This window comes from Ictalurus furcatus, chromosome 24 (genome assembly GCF_023375685.1).
Source record: "Ictalurus furcatus strain D&B chromosome 24, Billie_1.0, whole genome shotgun sequence".
Lineage (NCBI taxonomy): Eukaryota > Metazoa > Chordata > Actinopteri > Siluriformes > Ictaluridae > Ictalurus > Ictalurus furcatus.
The window spans coordinates 15888582-15914215 of record NC_071278.1 but is presented as its reverse complement, the minus strand read 5'-3'; the positions used below and the strand labels follow the sequence as shown (position 1 = coordinate 15914215).

At 40.0% G+C, this 25634-nt stretch overlaps 1 protein-coding gene across 1 annotated transcript in view; it reads right to left on the bottom strand.

The window, feature by feature from the left end:
• The window catches only part of csmd2 (CUB and Sushi multiple domains 2), a 362365-nt gene that overhangs the window by 67417 nt on the left and 269314 nt on the right, over positions 1–25634 (bottom strand). The window contains exons 28-39 of the mRNA XM_053612473.1: positions 25393–25531; positions 24378–24565; positions 21684–21878; positions 21092–21208; positions 19549–19662; positions 16553–16648; positions 14949–15152; positions 13027–13151; positions 9225–9321; positions 2655–2759; positions 961–1079; positions 590–659 (exon numbers count right to left, since the gene is read on the bottom strand). Coding sequence (XP_053468448.1) covers positions 590–659; positions 961–1079; positions 2655–2759; positions 9225–9321; positions 13027–13151; positions 14949–15152; positions 16553–16648; positions 19549–19662; positions 21092–21208; positions 21684–21878; positions 24378–24565; positions 25393–25531 — 1569 coding nt within the window. The remainder of the gene's footprint in view (positions 1–589; positions 660–960; positions 1080–2654; positions 2760–9224; positions 9322–13026; positions 13152–14948; positions 15153–16552; positions 16649–19548; positions 19663–21091; positions 21209–21683; positions 21879–24377; positions 24566–25392; positions 25532–25634) is intronic.

The following is a 25634-nucleotide window of genomic DNA, read 5'->3' as shown; positions in this document are numbered from 1 at the left end:
CTGATGGGTTAATCCTGTTTCTCACCATAGCAGCTTGTAGTCAATAAAATGTGATTAAACAAAATATGTATTCATTTGACTGTCTTCAGTAGTCAAATATGGAATCATCCACGGCCAGGAGCCAAGGGAGCAAAATTAGCTTTCTGGGTGGGAGGGATGGCATTCTCTCTCTCCCCTAACTAGTCAATCGTGGGCATCTGTGAGCTCAGGTATGTGGAAGAGAGTAGACAGCGCTTTCCTTTGAGTGTTTTACGCTGCCCTGTGACGCAGCGTTTGGAAAAGATGTGGTTGGCAGGCTTCAATGTGTTCAAACAAGCACACGTTCGGCATCACCCATGGTAGCTGTCATTTGTTAGGGAAGAACTGGCTCCCCAAAATGGGGAGTAAAAGTGAAAAAAAGATAATAATAATGAGTCCGTTGTACATCGTTATAGCCCAAATTATTGAGCAAAGCATGTTATTGGACATGTATGTAATCCACAGTGCTGTATGTCTGTCATGTTTATCACCCTCAAATAAGCATTTGGAAGTTTATAAAATATTTTGGGTTATGGGGGTTCAAACATCTAAGTAACAAAAAGGTTCATACCAATGCAGAGTGGTGGAGGATAATTCCAGCGCCGCACAGTTCCTGGCATGCAGGTGATATGTGACACTCCCTGCCAAGAAAATAAATTACAATGAATCGATTACATCATTTGTTGATTAATCCATTAGTTCATTAATACCAGCTCACTTCTACGGCTTTGTAATTCATGTTTCATTCAGAGTACATTTTGAACAGAGCTTTGATCTTGTTTTTTTGGCTAAAGTGAAAAAAGAAGTGAACCTCAAAGCCAAGCCCTCAAAGCCAAGCCCTCAAAGCCAAGCACTCAAAGCATCACACTATTGTACAGAGCTTCAGAAATACTTCTCTTGAGGTGTTATGTATATCGAGGGTTAAACACTTAGCTGGCACACCTGTAAAGTATATCCAGGATCACACAGGAAGGACACGACATTGTTCATCTGTAAACGCTCTCCCACTTTGAAACCATTCATAGGTATAACCGGTTCAGGACAGCTTGTGAGGGAGACCGCTGGAAGAGGAAGGGAACACATATTAGATATTAAGAGATTTCCTTATAGCATTAATTTATTTTGTGTAATAAATTATCTTGAGTGAGAGTCAGATAATATTTCCCAATAGAGTTGGGGTACTCGATCCTGGTCTCGGACTCGTGTCCAATTATGAACGAACTTGGACTTGTCACATACTCAGGTAAATTTGTACAGTCGAGTCTGTGTCACGTGTAGCATGAAATGAAAGATAAAAAATAAATAACAACACAAAATTAAGATAACAAGAAATTAATGAATGTCTCCCTGCCTGACCAGGGGCCTTCTGTGCACACACTTGAAGCATTGTGCGAGTACCCAATTGAGTTCACTTTAGTGCCAAAGAAGTATGTTATGGTCTACAGTATCAAAGGCAGCTATAAGATCTAGCAGCATCAACACAGTATTTTTACCAGCATCCACTGCCAGTAAAATGTCATTTGACACTTTTAACAAAGCAGACTGCTTTGATAAGCAGTGAAACCAGATTGTAAAGTTTCCAATAACTTACCTGAATTTAAAAACAGGATCAATTGTGACTGCACAACATTCTCTAACAGCTTTGACAGAAACGATAGCTTAGAGACAGGCCGATAATTATTAAAGCAACCTTCATCCAAACCCTGTTTCTTAAACAAAGGTTGAACAATAGCATGCTTAAAACAATTTGGCACCACCCCAGCATCCAATTCAGCCAATTTCGGAAAAAGTTGCTTTTATAATCACAGAGGAAACAACATCAAGTGAAGTGGACGTTATTTTCATCTGGTTAATCAGATAACACAGTTCCTTAAGAGAAACATGTTGAAAATGATTAAAGGAAACCAGTATAGCCAGCGAATTCAGGGACAAGTCTGAGAACTGTGAAGTGAAGGAAGAACGAATGGCTATTACTTTATCAGCAACGAACATTAAAAATCTCTCACAAAGTTCAGCCGAGGATTCCCCATGGAATCGCCAACTCAGATTAATTATTGAATTTATCGTAGTGAATAAAACCTTAGGTCTATGACAATGTGTAGTAATCAAATCAGAGAAATACCTAGACCTAGCTGACTTCGACTGGATTCTGAAACTTAAACAGACAATCTTTAAAAATCTGAAAGGACACAGTTAAATGATCATGCTTCCATCGCTGCTCTGCTTTACGACAAGCATGTCTGAGAGAACGAGTATTATCATCCAGGCTGTGGGTATTTGCACATTCAACCACAAGAGCGTTAGTGAAGTCAGGCACTGATGTCAGGTGAAGAGGTCTGGGGTGCAGGTGGCCACTCCAAAGTTGGCTCCATTTCAACTCCATTTCCTCATGGAGCTCGCTTTGTACACTGTGCATTGTCATGATGGGACATGTTTGGGCCCTTTAATTCTAGTGAAGGGAAATTGTAATGCTACAGCATAAAATACATTCTGTACAATTGTGTGTTTCCAACTTAATGGCAATAATTTGGGGATGTGATGTGATGGTCAAGTGTCAACATGGTCAAGGAATGTATCTGCTATACTATATAATCAATACATGGGCAGATAAGGTGGAGAAAGCTTCCTGCTCTTACTCTTGTACTCTAGCCTGAAGCCAGCCGCTGACACACTGATGTCTGAGAAGAAGTGCAGGTACAGCTGGTTGGATGTGCTGTTCAAAAGTGCTGGCACTGAGGTTCCTAGAGAGAAAGAGAGTAAAATATGTCCTTGCTGTAAGAGCATGATTTGCAGTTAAGGCATTGCCTTTAAAGGTAAGGAAAAACATTCTAGCACTGCAAACATTTACACAGCAAACATTTACATTTATTCATTCACCTAGGCTGACATAAGATTTGTCCAGCGTGATTAAGAAGTGAGGAAGGAGTCCAGGCATATACAGTATCTGAATGAAGATCTTCAAATCCAGAAGTAGATTTGGGACAATATTGGGACTTAAACTCAGTCCTGGGATTTGAACTCAAGAACACTGAGACACCACTGCCTCACCAGTTATGGCTAACAAATATCTAATCGTGAACTAAAAATACAGATCGAAATTGTTAAATATTTGCTTGTTTCATGTTTAATTATGGTGTAAATCAGGGATTCACATACTTTTTGTGGACAGGTACTCTTTTAAGTGTAAAATAAATTTCCTGGAAACCCACAGTCAAAAAATATATGACTATAACAACTCAATGATAAAGATAACTAAATAATGAGTTGTGATTTCATCACTGTAACTAATGAAAAAAAAATCTGAGACTCTGGCTATTCTTCATGGACCCCTGATGGTCCCCAACAACCAACTGCAAGAACCACTTATGTATAGGGACTTATTTTGTTTTACTTGCAAGTGGAAAGTGTCTAACCCACATGTCAGCTTTGTGCTTTTTATACTCGCATTACAATTTTTCAAGCCAAAAGAAAATCCCAACCCGAGAAAATGTCTGGGTTACACATGTATACCTGTTCCCTGAGAAGGGAATGAGATGTTGCGTGAGCTTCACGCTGTGGGAAGTGCCCTTGTGCGTGACCAGTATCTGAAGTCTGTGTGAAATCACACCTATTTATAGGCCTGCCATGGTCAGGTGACGTGACATTTTCGCGCATCGCGTGACTATAAAATGGCACCTGTGAACCATGTCATCAGCCTCTATTATCTGAAGCGAAGACACGATTCACACGGAACAGTGCATAACCCAGACATTCCCTTTCAAAGGGAACTCAATGTTGTGTGAGATTCACAATGTGGGAACGAGAATACCCACTCCGTTATACTGAGGGTACGGCCTGTTCAAAAATATCCGAGCCCGAGGGTCACTGCAACCCGGGGTGGAATGCATGTCCAAACTGTAATACTGACTGAATGTGTGTAGCGTAGACCACCCCACTGCAGCACACACATCTTGTAAGGGTACCCCTTTGGATAAAGCCTTCAAGGAGGCAACCCTGCTTATGGAATGGGCCCTTATGCCCACAGGGGTAGCAAAACTGTGAGCCTCATAAGCAACAGAGATTGCTTCCACTATCCAATTATAGATGCACTGCATCGACACAGCATCACCTCTACTGTCGCTGACCAGCAACTGCCCCAACTTATGCCACTGGCTAGAGCGGTGGACACAAGTACAGAGAGCCCTTACTGGAAACATTAGGTGCAATTTCTCTTGTTCCGGTGTAAGGAACGAAGGAGGACAGAAAGCCTGCAACACTACCGGCTGGGCAGCAGATGTAGGCACTTTAGGAATATAATACGGCCTAGGATATAGAAAGGCCTTGGCTAATACAGGGGCAAAGTCAAGGCAGGAAGGGGCAACAGAGAGAGCTTGTAGATCTCCTACTCACTGGAGAGACGTCAGGGCCAGCAGAAGAGCTACCTTTAGAGTCAGAAGCTTCTCTGAGGCTGTCTCTGAGGGCTAAAATGGGGCAAAAGACAGACTTTCCAGGACCATAGACAGGTCCTAGGAAGGTATGTGTGGATTGCAGATAGGCCTCAGCTGCCTGACACCATGCATAAACCTCAATGTTAGAGGATGTTGCCCCACGGAGGCTCCATCAATAAGGGTGTGGCTGGCCGAAATGGCAGTTACGTAAACCATGACTGTAGAAGGAGTCAACCCTGCTGAGAAATGTCCAGATAAGAACTCCAGGTCTGTAGCTATTGTGCAGTTTACCTGATAGTGCTCTAGTGTTCAACATGGTCTCTACAACCTCAGTTGAGAGAGCAGAATATATCAGACCCACAGTTTCCATAGTTCCGGCCGAGGGTGATAAATCAACCTTCTGGCTTGAGACAGTAGATCCCTATGGGATCTACCCCAGGGAATCTCCTATGGTGTGTCGTCTAGCAGGGATATTATCTCCAAGAACCATATTTGAGCTTAGCTAATTAGGTGCTACAAGCAGCAGACATGGACGGTCTTGGTGAACTCTCGCTAGAATTTGTGAGAGCAGAGCGATCGGCGGAAAAGCGTACAGACGTGACCTCGGCCACATGTGCATCATGGTGTCCAGCCCCAATGGTGCGGGAGGAGTGAGGGTGAACCATGGCAGGCATTGTGTTGTCTCCTCGGAGGCTAACACATCCAGTTCCGCTTGGACAAAACTCCACCATATGGACTCCACCACTTGTGGATGGAGCCTCCAATCCCTGTGCCTCAGCTCGTGCCTGAACAGGATGTTTGCCCCCACATTCCAGTTGCCCAGAATGTACATTGCACTCACTGACAAAAACTTTCCACCTTTGGCATAGCCAAATACCCATGCTGTTCATTCCCCATGATGGCCGAATAATCCAATGTTGCAGGATTATAAACACAGCTACTATATGGTTTTCCCCAGAAGCGTGATTTTTCTTCATGCACTTCTGGGAAAAAGGGGAGTTTTACAGCAGTGTGAGGGAGATTTATATTCACTGGGGAGACAGCACTCATCCAGCCTGCAACAAGCCACTTCCTCTTCCCCGGGCCAGTCTAAATTACATTTCTCTACAGCCATAGCAATTACTTCAAGCAGCTTTTTATATGCTTGAGAACTGCTCTACATTTTTAGTGTGATGGCTCCCCCTCTGGCTCCTCAGAGTCAGAGAGGGTGGGTTGGCTTTCCAAACCAGAAGGAGGAGTTGCGGCACAAGCTCCAAAATCTGGTAGAGAGCCAGACCTGGAAGACAGAGCAAGAGATGCAGTATCTCACAAAAGTGAGTACACCCCTTACATTTTTGTAAATATCTGATTATATCTTTTCATGTGACAACACTGAAGAAATGACACTTTGCTACAATGTAAAGTAGTGAGTGCACAGCTTGTAAAACAGTGTAAATTTGCTGTCCCCTCAAAATAACTCAACACACAGCCATTAATGTCTAAACCGCTGGCAACAAAATTGAGTACACCCCTAAGTGAAAATGTCCAAATTGGGCCCAATTAGCCATTTTCCCTCCCCGGTGTCATGTGACTTGTTAGTGTTACAAGGTCTCAGGTGTGAATGGGGAGCAGGTGTGTTAGATTTGGTGTCATCGCTCTCACACTCCCTCATACTGGTCACTGGAAGTTCAACATGGCACCTCATGGCAAAGAACTCTCTGAGGATCTGAAAAAAAGAATTGTTGCTCCATATAAAGATGGCCTAGGCTATAAGAAGATTGCCAAGACCCTGACACTGAGCTGCAGCACGGTGGCCAAGACCATACAGCGGTTTAACGGGACAGGTTCCACTCAGAACAGGCCTCGCCATGGTCAACCAAAGAAGCTGAGTGCACGTGCTCAGCGTCATATTCAGAGGTTATCTTTGGGAAATAGACGTATGAGTGCTGCCAGCATTGCTGCAGAGGCTGAAGGGGTGGGGGGTCAGCCTGTCAGTGCTCAGACCATACGCCGCACACTGCATCAAATTGGTCTGCATGGCTGTCGTCCCAGAAGGAAGCCTCTTCTAAAGATGATGCACAAGAAAGCCCGCAAACAGTTTGCTGAAGACAAGCAGACTAAGGACATGGATTACTGGAAGCATGTCCTGTGGTCTGATGAGACCAAGATAAACTTATTTGGTTCAGATGGTGTCAAGCGTGTGTGGCAGCAACCAGGTGAGGAGTACAAAGACAAGTGTGTCTTCCCTACAGTCAAGCATGGTAGTGGGAATGTCATGGTCTGGGGCTGCATGAATGCTGCCGGCACTGGGGAGCTACAATTCATTGAGGGAACCATGAATGCCAACATGTACTGACATACTGAAGCAGAGCATGGCCGCAGAGCAGTATTCCAGCATGATAATGACCCCAAACACATCTCCAAGATGACTAATGCCTTGCTAAATAAGCTGAGGGTGAAGGTGATGGACTGGCCAAGCATGTCTCCAGACCTAAATAATACTGAGCATCTGTGGGGCATCCTCAAATGGAAGGTGGAGGAGCACAAGGTCTTTAACATCCACCAGCTCCATGATGTTATCATGGAGGAGTGGAAGAGGACTCCAGTGGCAATCTTTGAAGCTCTGGTGAACTCCATGCCCAAGAGGGTTAAGGCAGTGCTGGAAAATAATGGTGGCCACACAAAATATTGACACTTTGGGCCCAATTTGGACATTTTCACTTACGGGTGTACTCACTTTTGTTGCCAGTGGTTTAGACATTAATGGCTGTGTGTTGAGTTATTTTGAGGGAACAGAAAATTTACACTGTTATACAAGCTGTACACTCACTACTTTACATTGTAGCAAAGTGTCATTTCTTCAGTGTTGTCACATGAAAAGATATAATCAAATATTTACAAAAATGTGGGGGGTGTACTCACTTTTGTGAGATACTGTAGAAGCTCCTCTTCCAGATCCATATGGTATCCCCAGGACATGAGCTGGCCGGACAAGATGCGCGAGTCTCTGAAACCCAACTCTCTTCAGCCAAGAAGACAGCGAGCCATGAATGGAGCTGCCTGATTGTAAAGTGTTCACAATGCATTGTTCACAATGCTCCACCGCCAGACACTTTACACAGAAAGTGTGTCGTCCGTGTATATATATATTTTTAAATGGAGCCTTGAAATTAAATATTTTTTAGTGAGTAACATGCAGTCTTTCGCTGAACATAATAAAGCTGATGACGTGGTTCACAGGTGCCATATTATAGTCACGTGATGCGCAAAATTGCCACGTCACCTGACCACGGCAGGCCTATAAATAGGCATGATTTCACACAGACTTCAGATATTGGTCACGTGCCAGGGTGCTTCCCACAGCATGATAATTTGAGTTCCCTTTGAAAGGGAACCAAGTTCACCCCCTGCAATGTCTCAAGGCTGTCTGTACACACACTCAATCTGAAGTACAGAATCAGTGTCAATCTGATTATCCTCTTTTTTTTTTCTTAAGACTGCAAATGCACTATTTACACATCTCTCTAGGGATATTTACACATCTTTGAACATTTGTCCAAGGTTGCATTCACGTTATAAGAGTAAACAAAACCTCATTTCTAAAAATATATTCAGAGACTGTAAAGTGTAACTGTATTTCATATACGAACAGAACAGCTTTAACTTTTTTTACTACTTAATTTAAAAAAGTTTAATAATTTGTTAACACTTTATATTGTGTTGACTAAATAATATGGACATAATACATTTGTTAATATGAACACACATGCTACTACATTAATAATAGCTATTTCATATTAATTAATAAATTAAACTGAATAGGTTGAATGCCTGTTTTGTTATTTAAAAAAATAAAAATAAACCTGCATGCTCACCCATCCAGGTCTGACTGACATAATAAATATGAATTCATAGTATATAAACAAATAAATGAATACCCCATTAACTAATGCTTTGCTTACTTACTGCATTATGACTTGACCATTATTTGATGAATTCTGAAATCTGATTGGTCAGAAGGCATTAATTTTCTATAGCACCAGGGGTCTTTAGGCAAAAACTAGCAGGGGGAATGGAAGCGAAGAGAGCTAAGGCTTGGACTTAAGGACATAAAGCATGATAAGACTTTGCAAGGATACACAGAAAAAGCCTAGTACACGTAGACAAACTTATTAAGGGCTAAACACAGCACAAGAGAACACACTCGGATAACAAAGCAATGACAGAACAGGAGTGGAGACATGACTAGATGTAAAACAATGGTGCATGGCAACACATTAACTAAATGCAATTGTTCTGCATGCTGAGAGAGGGGATTCATGACAAAGTAACCCTGCTTTTGTGTTGTTTGTATTAACAAACGTATTACTTAATCTCTTCAAATCCCAGGAGCTTTAGATGCATCCATATATACATTCCTCATTCTTGTAACAGCATGTCTTTCCTATGTGTTTCACTGAATGTACTTAGTAGTTTAATTTAGTGCTTGAATATTAAAGCTTAATATGAATAACTGAATAATAATCCAAGGCTTTAAAAGGTTAATGCTAGGTAGTCAACACTTAATGTAAAGTACATTTCGCCATAGAGCTTCCCTGGCAATTGTTGCCAAATAACAATAAAAGAAAAATTGAATTTAAAATTCTGTAGAATATTGCAACCTAAATTAGAAATGAAGAGAATTCATTTAGAAATAGAATGAAGAGAATTTAGAAATAGAATATCCACAGAGGGAAAAAGCAGTGACAGTTATTGAGCTTGGCAATAATAAATAAACCAGTGTGTGAAAGAGTGGCCCACCTGAGAAGCTCCCCAGCATGGCGTCAGTGTTGTCACCCCCGTCAAACACCTCCAGTGAGTCCCAGTTCTGCTCAGTCACAAAGCTGATCACCTGGATCTGCCAGAGACAATAGAGAACACATTCAGGTTCCGTTAGCATGGAGCATCAGCTAATTGGAGGGTGACTCACAGCTCTCAGCATGGAGCGGAAAAGTTTTGGGTGAAATGACAGACAGATAGCTTTAAACCGCATACCGAGTGCTCTTGGAATCTAAAAACAGTTTCGCTCTTCTTCCTGCATTGCATAACCTCGGAAGAAGCATTTCCCCTCACTGAACTGTCAATGTGCAGCCCAGTAAATATTTTGGCAGGTATCTATTTTCACCTCAACTGACTGAAAAAAATGGACAGTTTCCTATGACTATCTCTGGGATATTGTCATGTTTCATCAGTCTATAGTAAAATGCTATGTTTATTTGTGCTAGTGAGTTGAAAAGCTTTAAAATGTGAGCTTTTTTTTGAGGAGTGTTCTATAGGCAGGGTTTTTCTACAGTCTGCCTCGAGCACGGAGCATATGAAAATTCACAAATTTTATTATAGGCTTCTTCCATTTCTATTTTTCTTCTTCACTCTTTTTCCAAACACATCAGTAACATTTTGGTATAAGGGGTCACATATTAAACATTAATTATTAGCTAATACTTGAACACATCCATCCATTTGTTATACCGCTTATCCTACACAGGATGGAGCTTATACCAGGGAACTCGGGGCACAAGGCGGGGGACACTGGACAGGTTGTCAACCCATTGCAGGGCACTGTCACACATTTACATTACATTTACATTTATTCACTTAGCAGACGCTTTTATCCAAAGCGACTTACAAATGAGAAAGAAACAAGCAAAGCGATATATCAAGCAGAGAACAATACAAGTAGTGCTACCATACAAGATCCATTAATTGAATTCCAGAAGAAGCAAAGTGCAGAGTAGAGGTGTAAGTGCAATTTTTTTTATTATTATTTATTTATTTTTTATATTATGACTTGGTTAGGTGTTCATGGAAGAACCCATTCCCCACTATGGACAATTTTGAAATGCCAATCAATCTACAACACATGATTTGGAATGGGGAAGAAACTGTAGGACCCGGAGGAAACCCCCGAAGCATGGGGAGAACATGCAAACTGGAGGCAGGATTTGAACCCCCAATCACGGTGGTGCGAGGCGGTGTGGGGTGCACATGCTAACCATTAAGCCACCATGCCTCCTACTTGAATACTTATTATTAAGTATTCAATATTACTATTATTAATTAATTATAATAATAAACATTACTACTACTACTACTATTACTACTAATAATATAAATGAATTCATTAACACAATCTCTATACACTATTATCAGAATATCATCGTCCTTGGAACAAGCTGCTTGATTTTTTGCAAATCACTGGCAGTTTATTTCTTTTCTACTCTTTGGAGGTGTCCTTGTATGGTACTTATTTCTATGTAATGGCTTTCACTGTTGGTAATAGTATTCTTAAACACTTTAAAATGTTTTAGCATCATTTTAAACTCTGTCAAAGGCCTACAATTTCTGTATTTAGCTGTTTTTCTGATCCCATTTACTCTTCACAGTAATTGCTCAGACGTTTGAGCCTGTTTGAACTTTTCATACATTAAATAAGGCTTAAAGCAAGTAAACGTGTTATTATGCACCTTAATGAGGGGCGTTTAAATTAACCTGAAAATGCCAATGAGGATGCAAACTTTTGAGCTTGTTAATCAAAATAACTGCTGACATGAACTCAGCTGCTCTAAGGAACAGGAAACACCTGTAAATTAACATGGAGTTTTGTTGTTAAGAGCATATGTGAAGCAACATCAAGTTACCTGACTGTTTGGTTTGTGGAGAGAAATGCTAATTAGAGTCAGTACTTTTGGTTATTTTACTGTGAACACAACAAAATTCCACAAAGACATAATCTGTTTGTTTTTTTAATAATAAATTCTTTGTTCTAATATTTTGAGATACTGGATTTTTGAATTCCATGAGCTGTAAGCCGTAATCATCAAGATTAAAACAACAACAACAACAAAAAAGATCTGAAATATTTCACTTTATGTGTAATGAATCTAGAATATATGAAAGTTCCACTTTTTGAATTAAATTACAGAAAAAAAAAATTACTTTTCCATGGTTTTCCATTTTTGAGATGCACCTGTAAATAGCTACATAACTGGCCTTAAAGGCCGCTGTTGTACAGTGACAGTTTTTAAGTGAAAAATGTACATTTTTCACACAGTGCAACTGTCTATTGAACTTACAGTAGCTGGGGTTTGTTCTTGTTCAAAACCTCTATCTCTCCTATGTACAGGATTATGTAAGGAAGTTGAGCAAGTAACAGTGTTGCACAATATAATTAATCCACACAAGGGAGTAATGTTTTTGTGAAGGGGATAAATGAGTGCCCAGCTGCCAAGAAAGATCAGAAAACATTTTATAGCCAAACGGAAGGTGCCATGAAGGCAATATTGGACAGAGTTACAAAGCATGACGGCAGGAATTAAATGCTTTAGAGATATGGGTTGAAATCCTAGAATGAAGGACATCTGTACCTTGAGAATTTACATTTTCATAACCTGCACTGAAGTAAAATAAAGAAATAAATATATTTACACAGTAAAAAATAAAGAAAGAAAAGAACCTGAAATATGGCATTGTGCTCAGTATGAAATGGGGTGGTCCATTCTGAATTGGCACTTCAAATGAGGAAATGACTAAGGCAGCCATTTGCTGTGTCAAAGCATTTTAATTGGAAAGGCTGTTGAAAATAGTTATTTATGAAGGGAACAACTGATGAGCATTTTGGACACTGATGTACGCTACCAAGATATTTTGCGCTGTTTATAAACTGGTAACTAACTAGCCTTACTGCTTTAGCATTATATTTTGTAATAAATTTGTAAATAACATTGTAAAGAAAAAGAATAAAACAGGTAAAGGTGTTTAAAAAAAATCAAAGCAAACTGCTAAAAACCCCCCCAAAACTAGCATTGACATAGGGAAGTGTTTGTGAACAAGTCTACCATTAACTGGTCTAGGTTACATAAGTGTTAGTAACTGTACATCAGTAAACTTGGTGCCACTTTCTACTCCTACAGTATGCAACCAAAAATTTATACATTATTCTGATTAAATAGGCAATGTCTTCTAAACGGATACAAATACAGACATTAATTGGAGATGCACTATTCTGTCTTTGTAAAGTAATATTTGCAATCGTGTATCATTTGTAAATATTTGCAAATTGTAATGGAAATTACAGTTCACAGGGAATGGGCAATGGCGACTCAGTGGTTAGGACTCTGTATTACTGATTGGAAGGTTGTGAATTTGAATCCTTTTACGGCAAATCCTACATGGCTTCCTAGTGGCCATAGTGCAATACATAGATTGTAGAAGGCATTATGTGTTGCCATGTAGTGAACATAGTCCAGAGCAACCAGAAAGCATATTTTGGGTTAGTCCAAAAGTAGACCATATTTATTATTTACACTATAGGTTTCAGATTTTTGGGTCTCTCCCCTTTAAAGTAGGTAGGAGCCTGGTCTTGTATGACTGGAAATAACTTCTTGGGAGTGTTACCAAGATGGCTGCTGAGTGGACAGGCTTGATAGGGTATGGCCAAATCAAAATGAACCACATCTTTCACACTCAAAGCTGAGAAATTACTAATATATGAGTTTGACAAGATCTCTTATTTACTTTTTGGATTGAAAATTTGAGATGTATTGTTCTTTGTAGAGGAATGTACCTGTATCCCCGATCCCTCCGGCACAGTGATTTTCCACACACAGCTCAGGCTGTTTAAATAGGGCTCAGGGTAACCAGGAGACAGAATGGTGCCTGTGCGCTGGGTCAGATTTCCTCCGCAGGGAACTGAAATACAACAAAAAAGTCATTATAAGTAAACAAAATAACACAGGTCATTTCACAGGTACTGGCTTCTCTGCTGGAGCTCGCATAGCCAAACATCTGGCAGCTGCATTGGAGCGCATAGGTAAGCATCTGTAGTATCTGTGTTATGAGTGTGTGTGCAGCTCAGTGCACAGTGTACTTGCAGCAACACCTGCATCGTAGTGTGTGTGTGTGTGTGTGTGTGTGTGTGTGTGTGGAGTGTGTGCATAGTGCTGGAGGCCATGGCAAGCTTGTTAGGCAGGCAGGGGAAGGTGTGTGAGACAGGATCCTTTCAGGAGGAGAACCCTCAAGCCTATTTGCCATCGCACCTCTCCCAGAGCACCACAGAGAAAAAGTGTGCCAGCTACAGTGAACCATTTCAAATTCTCATACACACACTGAACAAAAAATTCAAGTTATTGAATACATTCATCCGCTAGTTTGGTTTATATACGCGAGTTAAAACATGAAGCAATCTTGGTATTTAATCCATGGAAAATGGAGTGTGAGTTACAAACAAAAACTTCCAACTATTCCATCTGATTCTAAAATTTGCTCAGTGGTAACCTCATTATCAAGATGAGGACATTAAATAATGTATGATGCTGCAATGGCAGTGCAACATCTGAAATTATTCAGTTACGACAACTGCTAAGATATTTTTTAAAACAGACTTATTAAACAGGTTCATTGAATAATTAATTCATTCAAAGTGCATACAGATTGTTCTGATTGATTTTCGCCTGGAATATTTGTATGTCACTTTTGTTATTTGATCTTTTATTAACAAGTAATTCCTTATTTATTATTGCATAAAATATTGGTGATACAGTATAAACTGCATCCTTAATGGCACACTTTGCATACTTTTAGTGCGAGTATTGTGTTCAGAATACAAATTAAACAAGGTGATGCTCTATGTATACCCAAATAATTTGCTCAAATGACTGAAAAGAAGAAAATGTGGACTGTTGGAGACATTTCAGACTCTAGGTAGTGGAAGGAGTCTTCAAAGGCCAGTGTGGATTAAATTTGTTTAAATAACTGATAGCAAGCAGAATGGAACCAGAAATTGCATTTTGTTCATCCTCCTATGCTCACAAGTGTGGTCTTTCTTTTTAAGAATGTACCAAATGAAACACAAAATCCAAATACAGAATATTTAGTGTCTAAATCCATGCCCATACAAAGTAGATTTTGTAACTGGCTACATGACGCCAATGCTAGCAGCATCCATATAAGTGCTGTGTATACTCAACATGATTTATAAGTAATTAGAAATGCCTCCTTGTCCTGTTTGGTTGATCCACAACATCTGTTTTTTCCCCCCTCATATTTATAGAGACTAGGGCTTGACAGTGACCTGTGTTTTTCCTCTAAGCTAATATTTATTCTAAGCTTTATTGGCAGCTGATAGAATATGATGTGCACTTAAACAAATCTGGCAAAAATATGTTCTGACTTAAAATCACTGACTCCACTTTGAAGTATTTAAGATCCATAGAACATCATATGAAAGTAACACAGCGACAGTAACATGAACACAACCTGAATGTACGGTACAGTATATTAGACTTGCTGAGAATCCTATACTGATAAAATCTGCAAGATCAAGAAATGTCTAAATGCAAGTGATATGAAGAATTTACGTTATACATGGCAACAGACAAGACATACTGTACACTCAGCAAGACTCCTAACTCTGAGTGCTAGTGCCTGGGGCAGTACATGTGTGCAGTCAGGATGAAACCACTGCCAGCCCCAGGGGTGTTTTCTCACCTATACAGCTGGGGATGGTGTTGTTCCACTGTGCCAGGGCATTAGGCACTGTCAGGCACTCGATGGCACTGGGGCCTTCCAGCACATAGCCTGCATTACATTCGAATCGCACCACAGCTCCTACAGCAAAGTTATTTCCTGTGCGTCTCCCGTGCCTGGGCTCTGGAACCGAGCTGCACTGAGTCGCACTGGTTCTTGGGACGGCTAGGAGAAACAAAAGAATATTGTACAGCCTGTGATAGTGAGAAATAACTGTGGCAAAAAAAAAAAAAATACCAATAAACCATGACCTATAACTTTTATACATGACCTATAACCTATAAATTTCCCTGACTGCATTTTTTGTTGCTTTTGTTTTAATAAACCTTTTATTTGCAACAATACTGGGTATCGGATTTTTTGTGCCCTTGACCTGCACATTTCAAATTTCATATTACACCACTACTGAATTCTTCACTCTGATTGGTCAGAAAGTGTGATTAATTTTCTACAACAGCAGCTCTCGCAATAGTGCTGGCAGCATTCCAAAGCAGGTTATATTAATGCATTAATTCTAATATGTTTTAATTTATATAGTAACAGCGCTTTTTTGGTGGACACTCCGCATGACTGATTTAAAAAAAAAACCTGTAATTATTGATATGGAGTTTTCTGTGAGGAGATGTTTATTTAGCATTTTTGGAAAGAGTCGCCAGTAACAGTCCAAGGTATAGCTGTTACTTTGAGTTTTTTCACACAGAAAAATTTTCCTGACATGATGAGTTTTTTTTGTCTTCAAGAAACAGAAAAATGAGGATTTTGAAGGAAATACTGTTTATTTCAGTTATTTTTTTTTAAAACTTGTTTCACAGATTCCACAGCATTAAATGCAATTATAAATGGAAAAAAGTTAAATGTTTTCTCCCTAATAAATAAAAACTGTGAGCAAAACATCATGTTTTAATCCTTACATAATAATGACACATACTGTAGATCAATTTTTTGCTTCTGAATTTGTAAAGTACACTTGAGGGTATGTTTAACATATTAAGATGAATTCTTTTTCATTTGCATAATTCTGAACAAACATTTTGAAACTAAACAGTTTATTGCAATAAATTTAGATGGATCTGGATCTATCCCTCTAGATATATGACTAAAGACTATGAATTTTACTTGCTCTTTATATTTAATGTATTTCTATATACACTCATCAGAGACTTACACAGACATCCCCACACAGACTAAGTGATTATATAACATGCATGCAGGGCTGAATCACTGTGAAGAAGAGAAACAGTACAATAAGACCACTTCAGACTGTAAAAGCCAGGTCATCTGTTATATAGATAGAAAGATTGTGGAGCAATGCTATGAGGGAAGCCCCAAAGCAGCCACTACATTCACTGTGTCATTTGTTAATGTGTGTGTGTGTGTGTGTGTGTGTGTGCGCGTGTGTGCGCGTGTGCGCGTGTGCGGATGAGAGCATGGTTAAATTATTTAGCTTTTTCCCCCTCTTTGGGGCCTGCAATCCTAAAAATGGAAGATGATGGGACTTTTCAGTCTCTGGGTGGTATATCTGATAAAGCAAGAACATGGACAGCAGCCAAACCGCTCATCAGTACCTTGGTAGACGAGGTGAAAGCCTCTGGATGAAGAGTGTCCTTTAGAGGTGAAGCGGATGAGGATCTGATTGGAGGTGGCCAGTGGCAGGGACTCACCTGCATAAGAAGTGATCATTTTATTGATTAGAGACTGCATCAGAGTCTGCAGTAATTGTCACCGCTGAATTTAAATGTTTGAAACACACACACACAATACTGAATACTGCTACACTGTAAAACCGGATAAGTTCATTTAACTCAAAAAATTTGAGGAAAATAATTACCTCAAAATTTTTAAGTTGATAAATCAATTTCTTTAAGCCGGCAAAAATTTAACATAGTCTTCAAATAAACATTATTCTTTGTTTTCTAAGCTTCATTTCCGATAATCATGGTTTATAAACATGCTGCCAGAGTTTTCGTTTATGCTTTCAAGTTTTTATTTACGCTCTGCAAGGTTACGTTCACCATTCTCTCTTGTGGGCGGGGCTTAACAGTGATTTACTCTCATGGGCTCATAAACTGTTAGCAATGCTGTTTATTTGAAGAACATGTTAAACTTTTGCCACTGAGTTCACTTTTTTCAGTTTCAGAATGTTATTCTTCTTTCTCAGTGTATACATTCAGTACAATTGTGACATTTTAGTCAAAGCTCAAGTTTTTGTCCATTTTTGGCATATTTGACCAGAATTCAGTCCCAACAACATCCAACTACCACACATGTTTGTTGGCTTTTAATTTGATGAATCATATCAAGAAACAAAACTGCCAGTGTTCTGAAATCATCAAGGCTCAAGGATAAAAACTGCTACATGGCATTTATTTCCAGTTTTGCAGGAAGCTATAATTTGATGGAAAAGAAATCAAAAACAATAATAATTATTATTCGGCTAGGGTAAATAAATCATCTTTGCACTATAATATTTTCATATCTCTAAAAGACCTTCCCTTCAACTACCAGCAGTTAATTTTTCTTGCCATGAAATCAATTTTCTGTGGCTGAGGAAATCTTTTTGGACACAAATTTATGCATTATATCTTTCATCCTTAAATCCTTTCATCCTTACTCTCTCTGCTCTACCTGTGTATCTCATTATTCAGCATAAGCTTCGTGTTTCAAAGTGTATGTGGGTGTGTGTGAGCATGAGATGGGTGAATAGGGAATCAATGTCTACCCACAGTTCCCTGGGGCTCAGTGGGAATTTTGCTGAGCCCAGATTTAGTATTGGCAGGTAGATCACAGATGAGAACATGACGCACCATGTACAGTCATGATATGTGCTGGGTTACACCAGCACCACCACCTGAGCCTGGGGCATGCTGGGTAGTTATTAGAACATGGAGCTATGAGCAGCTGTCAGACTGGCAGCTAATAATCTGGACCAGAGCAAGGTGTAGGGAAGCCCTGACTGCTTATTTATTTACACCCGCAGCTTATTTCTGCCATCCTATTATTAACAGCACTGCTGCAATTCTGGACTGACACTGAAATCCTTCGTGTGAAGAACTTTAATGGCTAGGCAGTGATGCCGTCTTGGATGACGGCTCCTTCCTGTACATACTTCATATTTGCTTAGAAAGTGTAGTATGAAATACATTGTGTAGTGTCTCATATTTCGTTATAGATATGTTAAGCTGCCTGACAAGTGAGTACAGAAATAGCTGTCACTGACACCAGTATTTGATATTTTTTCCTGATATTCAACAAATATACAAGACCTGGCAGAAATATTTTCTTCACTGGCTGCCCACATAACACAATACTTTGTTTACCATGCATGATAGAGTAAGCAAATTTTCCCAGTCTCCACACACTTTACACCAATTTGGATGCATGTCCGTGGCAGAGTGTGTACTCTACCCTAGATGTCCTCTGTGAATAATGCAGGCAGCATTCTTAATGTTAATCTAAGCACAATTGATTGCAGGGGATACAGCAGAAAATCTACATGCATAGGAGACATGTCACCAGGGACAAGCAAAATCTCAGGAGGAAAAGCTCGGATGAGCAAAGAGTGTGTCATGTGTTGACGCACAACATGTGTTGGTGTTGACACTAACAAGGTACTGTCAAAGAGTTTTTTTTTTCCAAAGTAAAAGCTTTCTGCATTTAACTCTGCCTGCTTAACTCTGCCTTTATGAGTCATTAAGTCTGTTACGTTAAATACAGAAACTCAGTGTTTCCTCCTCTCGGCTACAGTGCACTCCGATAATTAAGAATTTGCACAGTTATTGCTGCTGGTAAAAAGACCCAGAGAGTAAAGTTTAACAAGCTGTTCTCAATTTTTTCAAATAGTTACAGAACCACTGTTGAAAACAGCAGCAGGGTTTTATAGAACTATGAAATATATACAAGCTTGTGAAATGTCTCTTACTTTTGAAACTATGAATTTACTCTCTGACTTATACTCTCTAAAAATATAACCATATGTGAGACTGAAAAAAAAGAGAGAGAGATGCAGCGTATACGCCAGGGGTCTGCCGGACGCAGACTCAGACACTGAACTGCACTGAGATACTTGAAAAAATAATGAACATGTTGTCGTTCAACAACTCAAAACATGAAGAAGCACAGCACGGCTACTGTAGCAGATCCTCTGTTGCAGGCAAGCACATGAATTCATTTGAATTATTCAGCTGAAGTGGAAAAAAAAGCAAGAAAAATAGAATGTTTAATGATATGGAAAGAGAAGTACACGTTTATTCTCCCCGCATCAGATTAAAAATAAATATGCCTTATCTGTATCTGTTCAGAGAACTGTCACTAGTCAAAGCAGTAACCTGAAGCAGCAATGCGAAACAAAACTTAGTTATGAAGTGTGTCATAAATAATGGTTAAGCATTAGGTAAATGTTGTCACCATTCATTCATGTTAGTTACTTATCTGGACCTTTGTAACCTTGGTTTAGGGTTAGGGTTAATTGTAATTTTTATGTAACTGAATCAAATTTTGCCTGAATACCCCTAGTACTGGTAATAGATTGTACCATGTCAAGTGGGAGGCGTAGTGTGCTGACCTGAGTGAGACCCTGAGAGTGAGCTCAAGACGCGGGCATGTTGCGTTGGACCGTCGTAAACTTCGACCACATCGTTCAGTGCCGTCTGGAAGAAGGCAAACTGGCTGAAGACCACTATCAGGAGCAGACACGGAGGGAGAAAGAAAGATAAAAAGCCAAAGGAGGTGAAAAAAAGAAATGACATTTTTGACAGAAGCACTCGTAAAAACATCTATCCATCCATCCATTTTCTGTACTGCTTATCCTACACAGGGTCACAGGGAGCCTGGAGCCTATCCAAGGGAACTCGGGGCACAAGGCAGGGGACGCCCTGGCCGGGGTGCCAATCCATCACAGGGCATAATCACACACATACATTCACACACTACAGACAATTTGGAATGCCAATCAGCCTACAACACATGTATTTGGACTAGAGGAAGAAACTGGAGTACCCGAAGGAAACCCCCGAAGGAAGGTGCAACTCCGTGCGTACAGGGTGGCGACGGGATTCAAACCCCCAAACATGGACGCAAACGTGCTAACCACTAAGCCACTGTCCCCCACACTCGTAAACAGATGTCTGGAATCATGACTTTAAGCCCCCATAAACCATACAAAACATATAAAGCGACCTGGTTCATGACAACACACTGCTTTCACACTTTCTATCATTCAAAGCTATTAGAAAATGCCCACGAATGTACCGTAACTATATCTTTTCCACAACCTTTGCCTCAGATGGGCAAAAATATGTTTCTGTTTGAATCCAACGATGCTGTGATGCCGCAGGGCTCTCCGAATCGTCCAAATGACCTCTACCTTTTATGACACAGACAACAGAGTCCTGTGGTCAAGTAGCACCTGGTGGTGTGAAATGAGCTATGGCTGCATTCATAAACCCTCCAGCATGAGTTCTCATTTACTCTCTTCATCAGACAGAGGTAGGGAGAAACAGCGAGCAATGCTGTATGATACAATATGTCTATGATGGTTTGCAGCCACGCAGGTCATTTTCATTGTTAAAGCAAATGCACAGCTCATAGAAACTTCAGGCCTGAATTATATGCACCTGGATAAAGTCTCAGAACTGGTTTTATTCTTTTTTTTTTTTAGGATTTTATATGATGACTATTTTAGCACATATGATATACATTTTATAACATACATGAATGCACATTTCATTTTATACAATGTAATGAACTTTGGAACCTTGGCTGAACTGTACATGTCAACTTTCTATTTTCAGTGCGCTGTGTTATTTTGGTTGTTAGAAGCTTTTACTGGCTGGTAAATGTTGATTCTAATTGACTGCAACCCTCAGGTGGTTATTTGTAGCAAAAAAGTACAAATGATATTCAAATGTCCAAATTATTGTAATGAAGTGAACACAAGTCCAGACTACATGTTTTTAAAACAGGAAGTCATATATGCTAATAAGTACCATTGTGTAATGAATGAACACACTCCTTTCACACTTTCTATCATTCGAAGCTGTTAGAAATTAATTGGTGTATTAATGTAGGTAATGCTTATCCATCTGACATTGAATGTTTATGCATACCATAATCGTTGGGCACGGCCACTGAGTAGAGACACGTTCTCCCACCGCTGTAGTTTCCAGGATAGCCAGGGGAGAGCACGACTCCCTCCAGCCCAGAGTACTGGCCACCACACAGAGCTGTGAGACAGGTCGAGAGAGACAAAGAGAGAGAGGGACAAAGAAAGAGAGCGTGTTAAACACTAATTTTCTGTCTTCCCCATCTCCTCTCCACCATCCCTCATTCCGCTGATCTTAAATTACTTTCCTTGTCTGATTGCAGAGCTGCTCTTGTGGATGTCCCCAGTGTTTGCCAAAGTGAAATTGCAACGTTTTCTAAAAGTCTCTATGGATTAGACGTGTCTTTCCCTCTCTCCAGGGAAACAGCACACAATACAGTACAATCTACAAGCAAGCTGGCATACATACAGTTTTATTACATTGATTTTTTTTTTGCGCTGTCATTTTTGAATCCTTACCCATTTCATATATTATGTATTTCAAGTATTTCATGATAGAGAGGAACATTCATTTACATTTGAATTCCTTCACAATTACACATTTGGAGGTACATATTTAATACACATTCACTTCAGATGAAGCATTTTTTTTTTACCTATGCAAACAGGTTTTGGTTTGTTCCAGGTGGGTTTGCTGTCTGCCCCCATCACACAGGTGAGGATGGCTTCTCCCTCCAGCGTATAGCCGCTATCACAGTAGTAAGTGACCGTGGAACCAAGCTTCAACTCTGTACCAATTCGAGTCCCATTCCGGACAAGACCTGGCTCGAAGCACGATTCTCTGGGGTTCTCTGTTCGAGAAATAAAATGGGAAAGACATTGAGAAAGTGTAAAAAGAAAGAGAAGCATTAGCATGAGACAGAAAGGGCAAATGTGGATGATTTATGAGTGTTTGTTCAAAATTTAAATGATCTTGTAATAGTAGTGAAAAACAGTAGTCCAAAAACAGTTAAAGTTCAGTGTCAGGACAATGTTGTTGATTATCCAGAGAAACGAGTCCTAATTCAAACAAGATGCACTCTGTATAAATAAGCGCACATAAATATGTGTACAAGAAAAACCAAGTTCACACACACACACACACACACACACACACACACACACACAAACCTAGAGATGTTCTTTATGCTCTGATTCCCCCACCCCTTCGCCCTATCCTGATGAGGTGCACGTTTGTTCTTGAAGCAGACACAGGAGAGATTGAAAGTGACACTAGGCTGGACGAAGGCCTGCTGACTACACAAAACAGTCACTCACAGATCGGACTTCTGTGCACCCGAGTGTAAGATAAGATTTGAAACCAAATTAGAAATCAATTGCCATTTCTATCCCATATGAAGAGAAAGTGCAACTGATTTTTATGTGCTTTCTGTAAGACTTCTATAGAAGAAGAGTCCATGCTTAACTGGAGCTCGAGTTAACTCACACACACTAGCTATGTGAGAGAAACAGGCTTGTGCTCATCATGGCTGAGAGGAGAACTGACGCAGGTCTGCAATCTGCTCCACACGGCCAAGCACGCACAACCTGCAGCCTGACAGCTGACATTAGCAAGCACCTGGCCTCGTTGCACTCCCACACCACAAGCCTGGCGCTCGCCTGTAATTAAGACTGGACTGCAGCCTTGGCCCTGAGGAGTAACACAGGTGTGTGTGTGTGTGTGCGTGTAGGTGTATGTGTGTGGGTCTCAGTGTGTATCTGTTTGTGGCGGTATGCCTGCTTGTGCTTGTGCATTCTAAGTGTTTGATCTGGCAGCAAGCACTGGGATGTAATAGAGTAGTCGTGACCGTGTGTGTGTGTGTGTGTGTGTGTGTGTGTGTGTGTGTTTATTTGACTATCAGTCAACCCTGCCGAGCCCCCATATTGCACCTCAGAGGCCAATCAAACCCAGCTGGGGGCTTGGGAAAATCTGATTGGTCTGTTAAGAGGTTGATGGTGCCTGAAACCTGATCCAAGAAAACTGGCCTGAATAGTGGTGACCAACGTGAGCCAGGGCCAAAACAGACACACATGACTGTTCAAAAATACTGCCTATAAACAAACAAGTTAAAGTGTGCATGTTTTCCACATTACTACTTCATTATAATTCATTAGTGAGGCGATCAGGGTCTAGAGTTGTAGCTTTTGAAGTGGCACAGTTGAGTCCATTTGGTCCACCAGCTTGAGAGGACACTGTTTGCCATTCCACTGCTCATTTACTGTTTAATAATTTTACAGAATAGTAGGATAGTTCAAACAAGTTTGCATCATCTTTTAGTAAAATAAATAAAGGGGGGGGGGAATCACACATTCAGAGCTTCATACAATATGATGGAAATATTGAATATCTTTCTGAAATCGTTATGAAAACTATTTAACAATTCAGTGTAATATGCAAGGAACAAAACACTTCATACTGGTATAGGAAAGCAATCAATGATGGGATGGTGCAAGATTTTACCACTGGGAAGTCATTTATAGCATGACATTTCTCCAATGATAATGACACATCGTACTTCCATCCATCCATCCTCTATACTGCTTATCCTACACAGGGTCATGGGGGAGCAGGGGAGTCTATCCCAGTGAACTCGGGGCTCAAGGTGGTGTACACCCTGGATGCGTTGCTTACCAATCGTGGGACACAATCGCACGTGAGGCATTACAATAGCTAGAGTCACAGCTTTTATTCAAAGCATCTCATTCTGAAAAACTTACTGAAAGCAAACACTGACAATGTGACTTATTATACTTCTAGTCACTGGAGTTAATTCATGTAAGACATATCTGAGGACAGATCCATTCTCCAGTTCTACTGTACCTCAATAACAAACAAGCTGAATCATGGTCACTGGGAGCACACAGGGCCAACTAAAAGACATTTGTTCTCATTTATTCTGAGGCATTATTCACCAAATTTCAGCTTTAGCACAAGCTCGACTGCTTTTCTGAACAATTCTAGCACCTCTTTTATATTCTGTTACGCCTGATACCAATCGGTTGATAATTACATAGAGTGCAGAGTGGAGTAGAGGGGAATCAAAAGCACATTTGAATAGCCTGTTTGTTAAGAAAACCAATTTACAACACACTAATACTGTTTCCTTACTCATGCAAAACAAGCAGATGAATAAATTTGATGCCTAGTAAATAGGCAGAGGATTTAATAGCTATTTGACCATTTATCATTTGTATCATTTTATCAGCCATGTCATATACAGTCAAATTCAATGAAGTGCTTTATACCACAGAGTCTCTTCACATGGCTCCTCTAAATAATTGATTGCTCCCACCAGGAGGGGGTGCCGTACCTGTGTACTGCAGGACAAAGCCATTGCTGCTAAGTGAGGCATCACTTCGGAAGGCCAGGAAAAGCCTATTCGAGCTACTCTCTATGTGGTCTGGGACATCAGTGCCATAGAAGCTTCCCAACAGTGGGCTTAGAGAGTCAGGTCCATCATAGATATGCAGGAAGTCATAGCTGGGTTCTAGGCTAAAGCTAGGGAAAGACAGAAAAACAAATTATTCTTAGCCTTAATGTGCAATTTGTCAAGTATTTTGGTGTCCATGCTCACTGTGAATGATTATTCAGAGCTGAGTTAAGCACATACAGGCATATTTTAATATTGAAAATACATCTATATTCAGACCTTCGATCTAACTCCAGGCTTAAGCGCTATTCATGCCCGCAATTAACCGTTACTGAATGAAAAATGCAAAACAATAGGATGTGCTGGATCAAGTGCTATTTTATAAGCTACAGAATAACAAGGATGGAAGCCATATTGTTAGATTAAACCAAATTTGCATGTGATAATTACAGATTAGACTATTTGTACAGCAATATTTACCAATATACTAGACTCCTATTAGATGTTTATTTCAGTGTTGACATCTTCTCATTCATATATCATTATCTTTTTAGTCTTTTATTATTAAATTAAATCATGTCTTGCTTTTATATTCTTTAGGACGCTTTTTTTTTGTTTTTTTTTTAATCTCTGGCTTAAAAGCAAGTGCTTATGTTTAAAGGTGGTGGTCTAGACATTATTGAAAAATCTCAGATGCTTCTACACAAGAAAAATATGGCAACCTCAGAAGTTTTGTATTTGCATAACCAGGAAATCAACTGAACCATGTGCATAACCCGACTTTGAATATTCATAACTGTCCCCATATAAATACTGACATAAAATCTGGATTTAAGACGCCAACTATATATATATATATATATATATATATATATATATATATATATATATATATATATATATATATATACACACATCTGCAGAAGTGTAAAGACACAAGAAAGTGTTTGTTTACTGGTTGAAAGTGAGGGAGATGATGTAGTCTTGGGTGACAGTGACTGTCCAGTCACACTCTCTGCCATGAGGGTAGGGCTCGGGGTATTCGGGGGATAAAATCAGCCCACTTGGGCCAGTCAGATTCCCTCCACATGGAGCTGGAACACAGGACATAGAAGCACTTTTTCATTTTAGGACAAACTGCAAACAATCAATACAACTGTCTTGCCAAAGAGGCACTGAGACAATGATTAATGACCA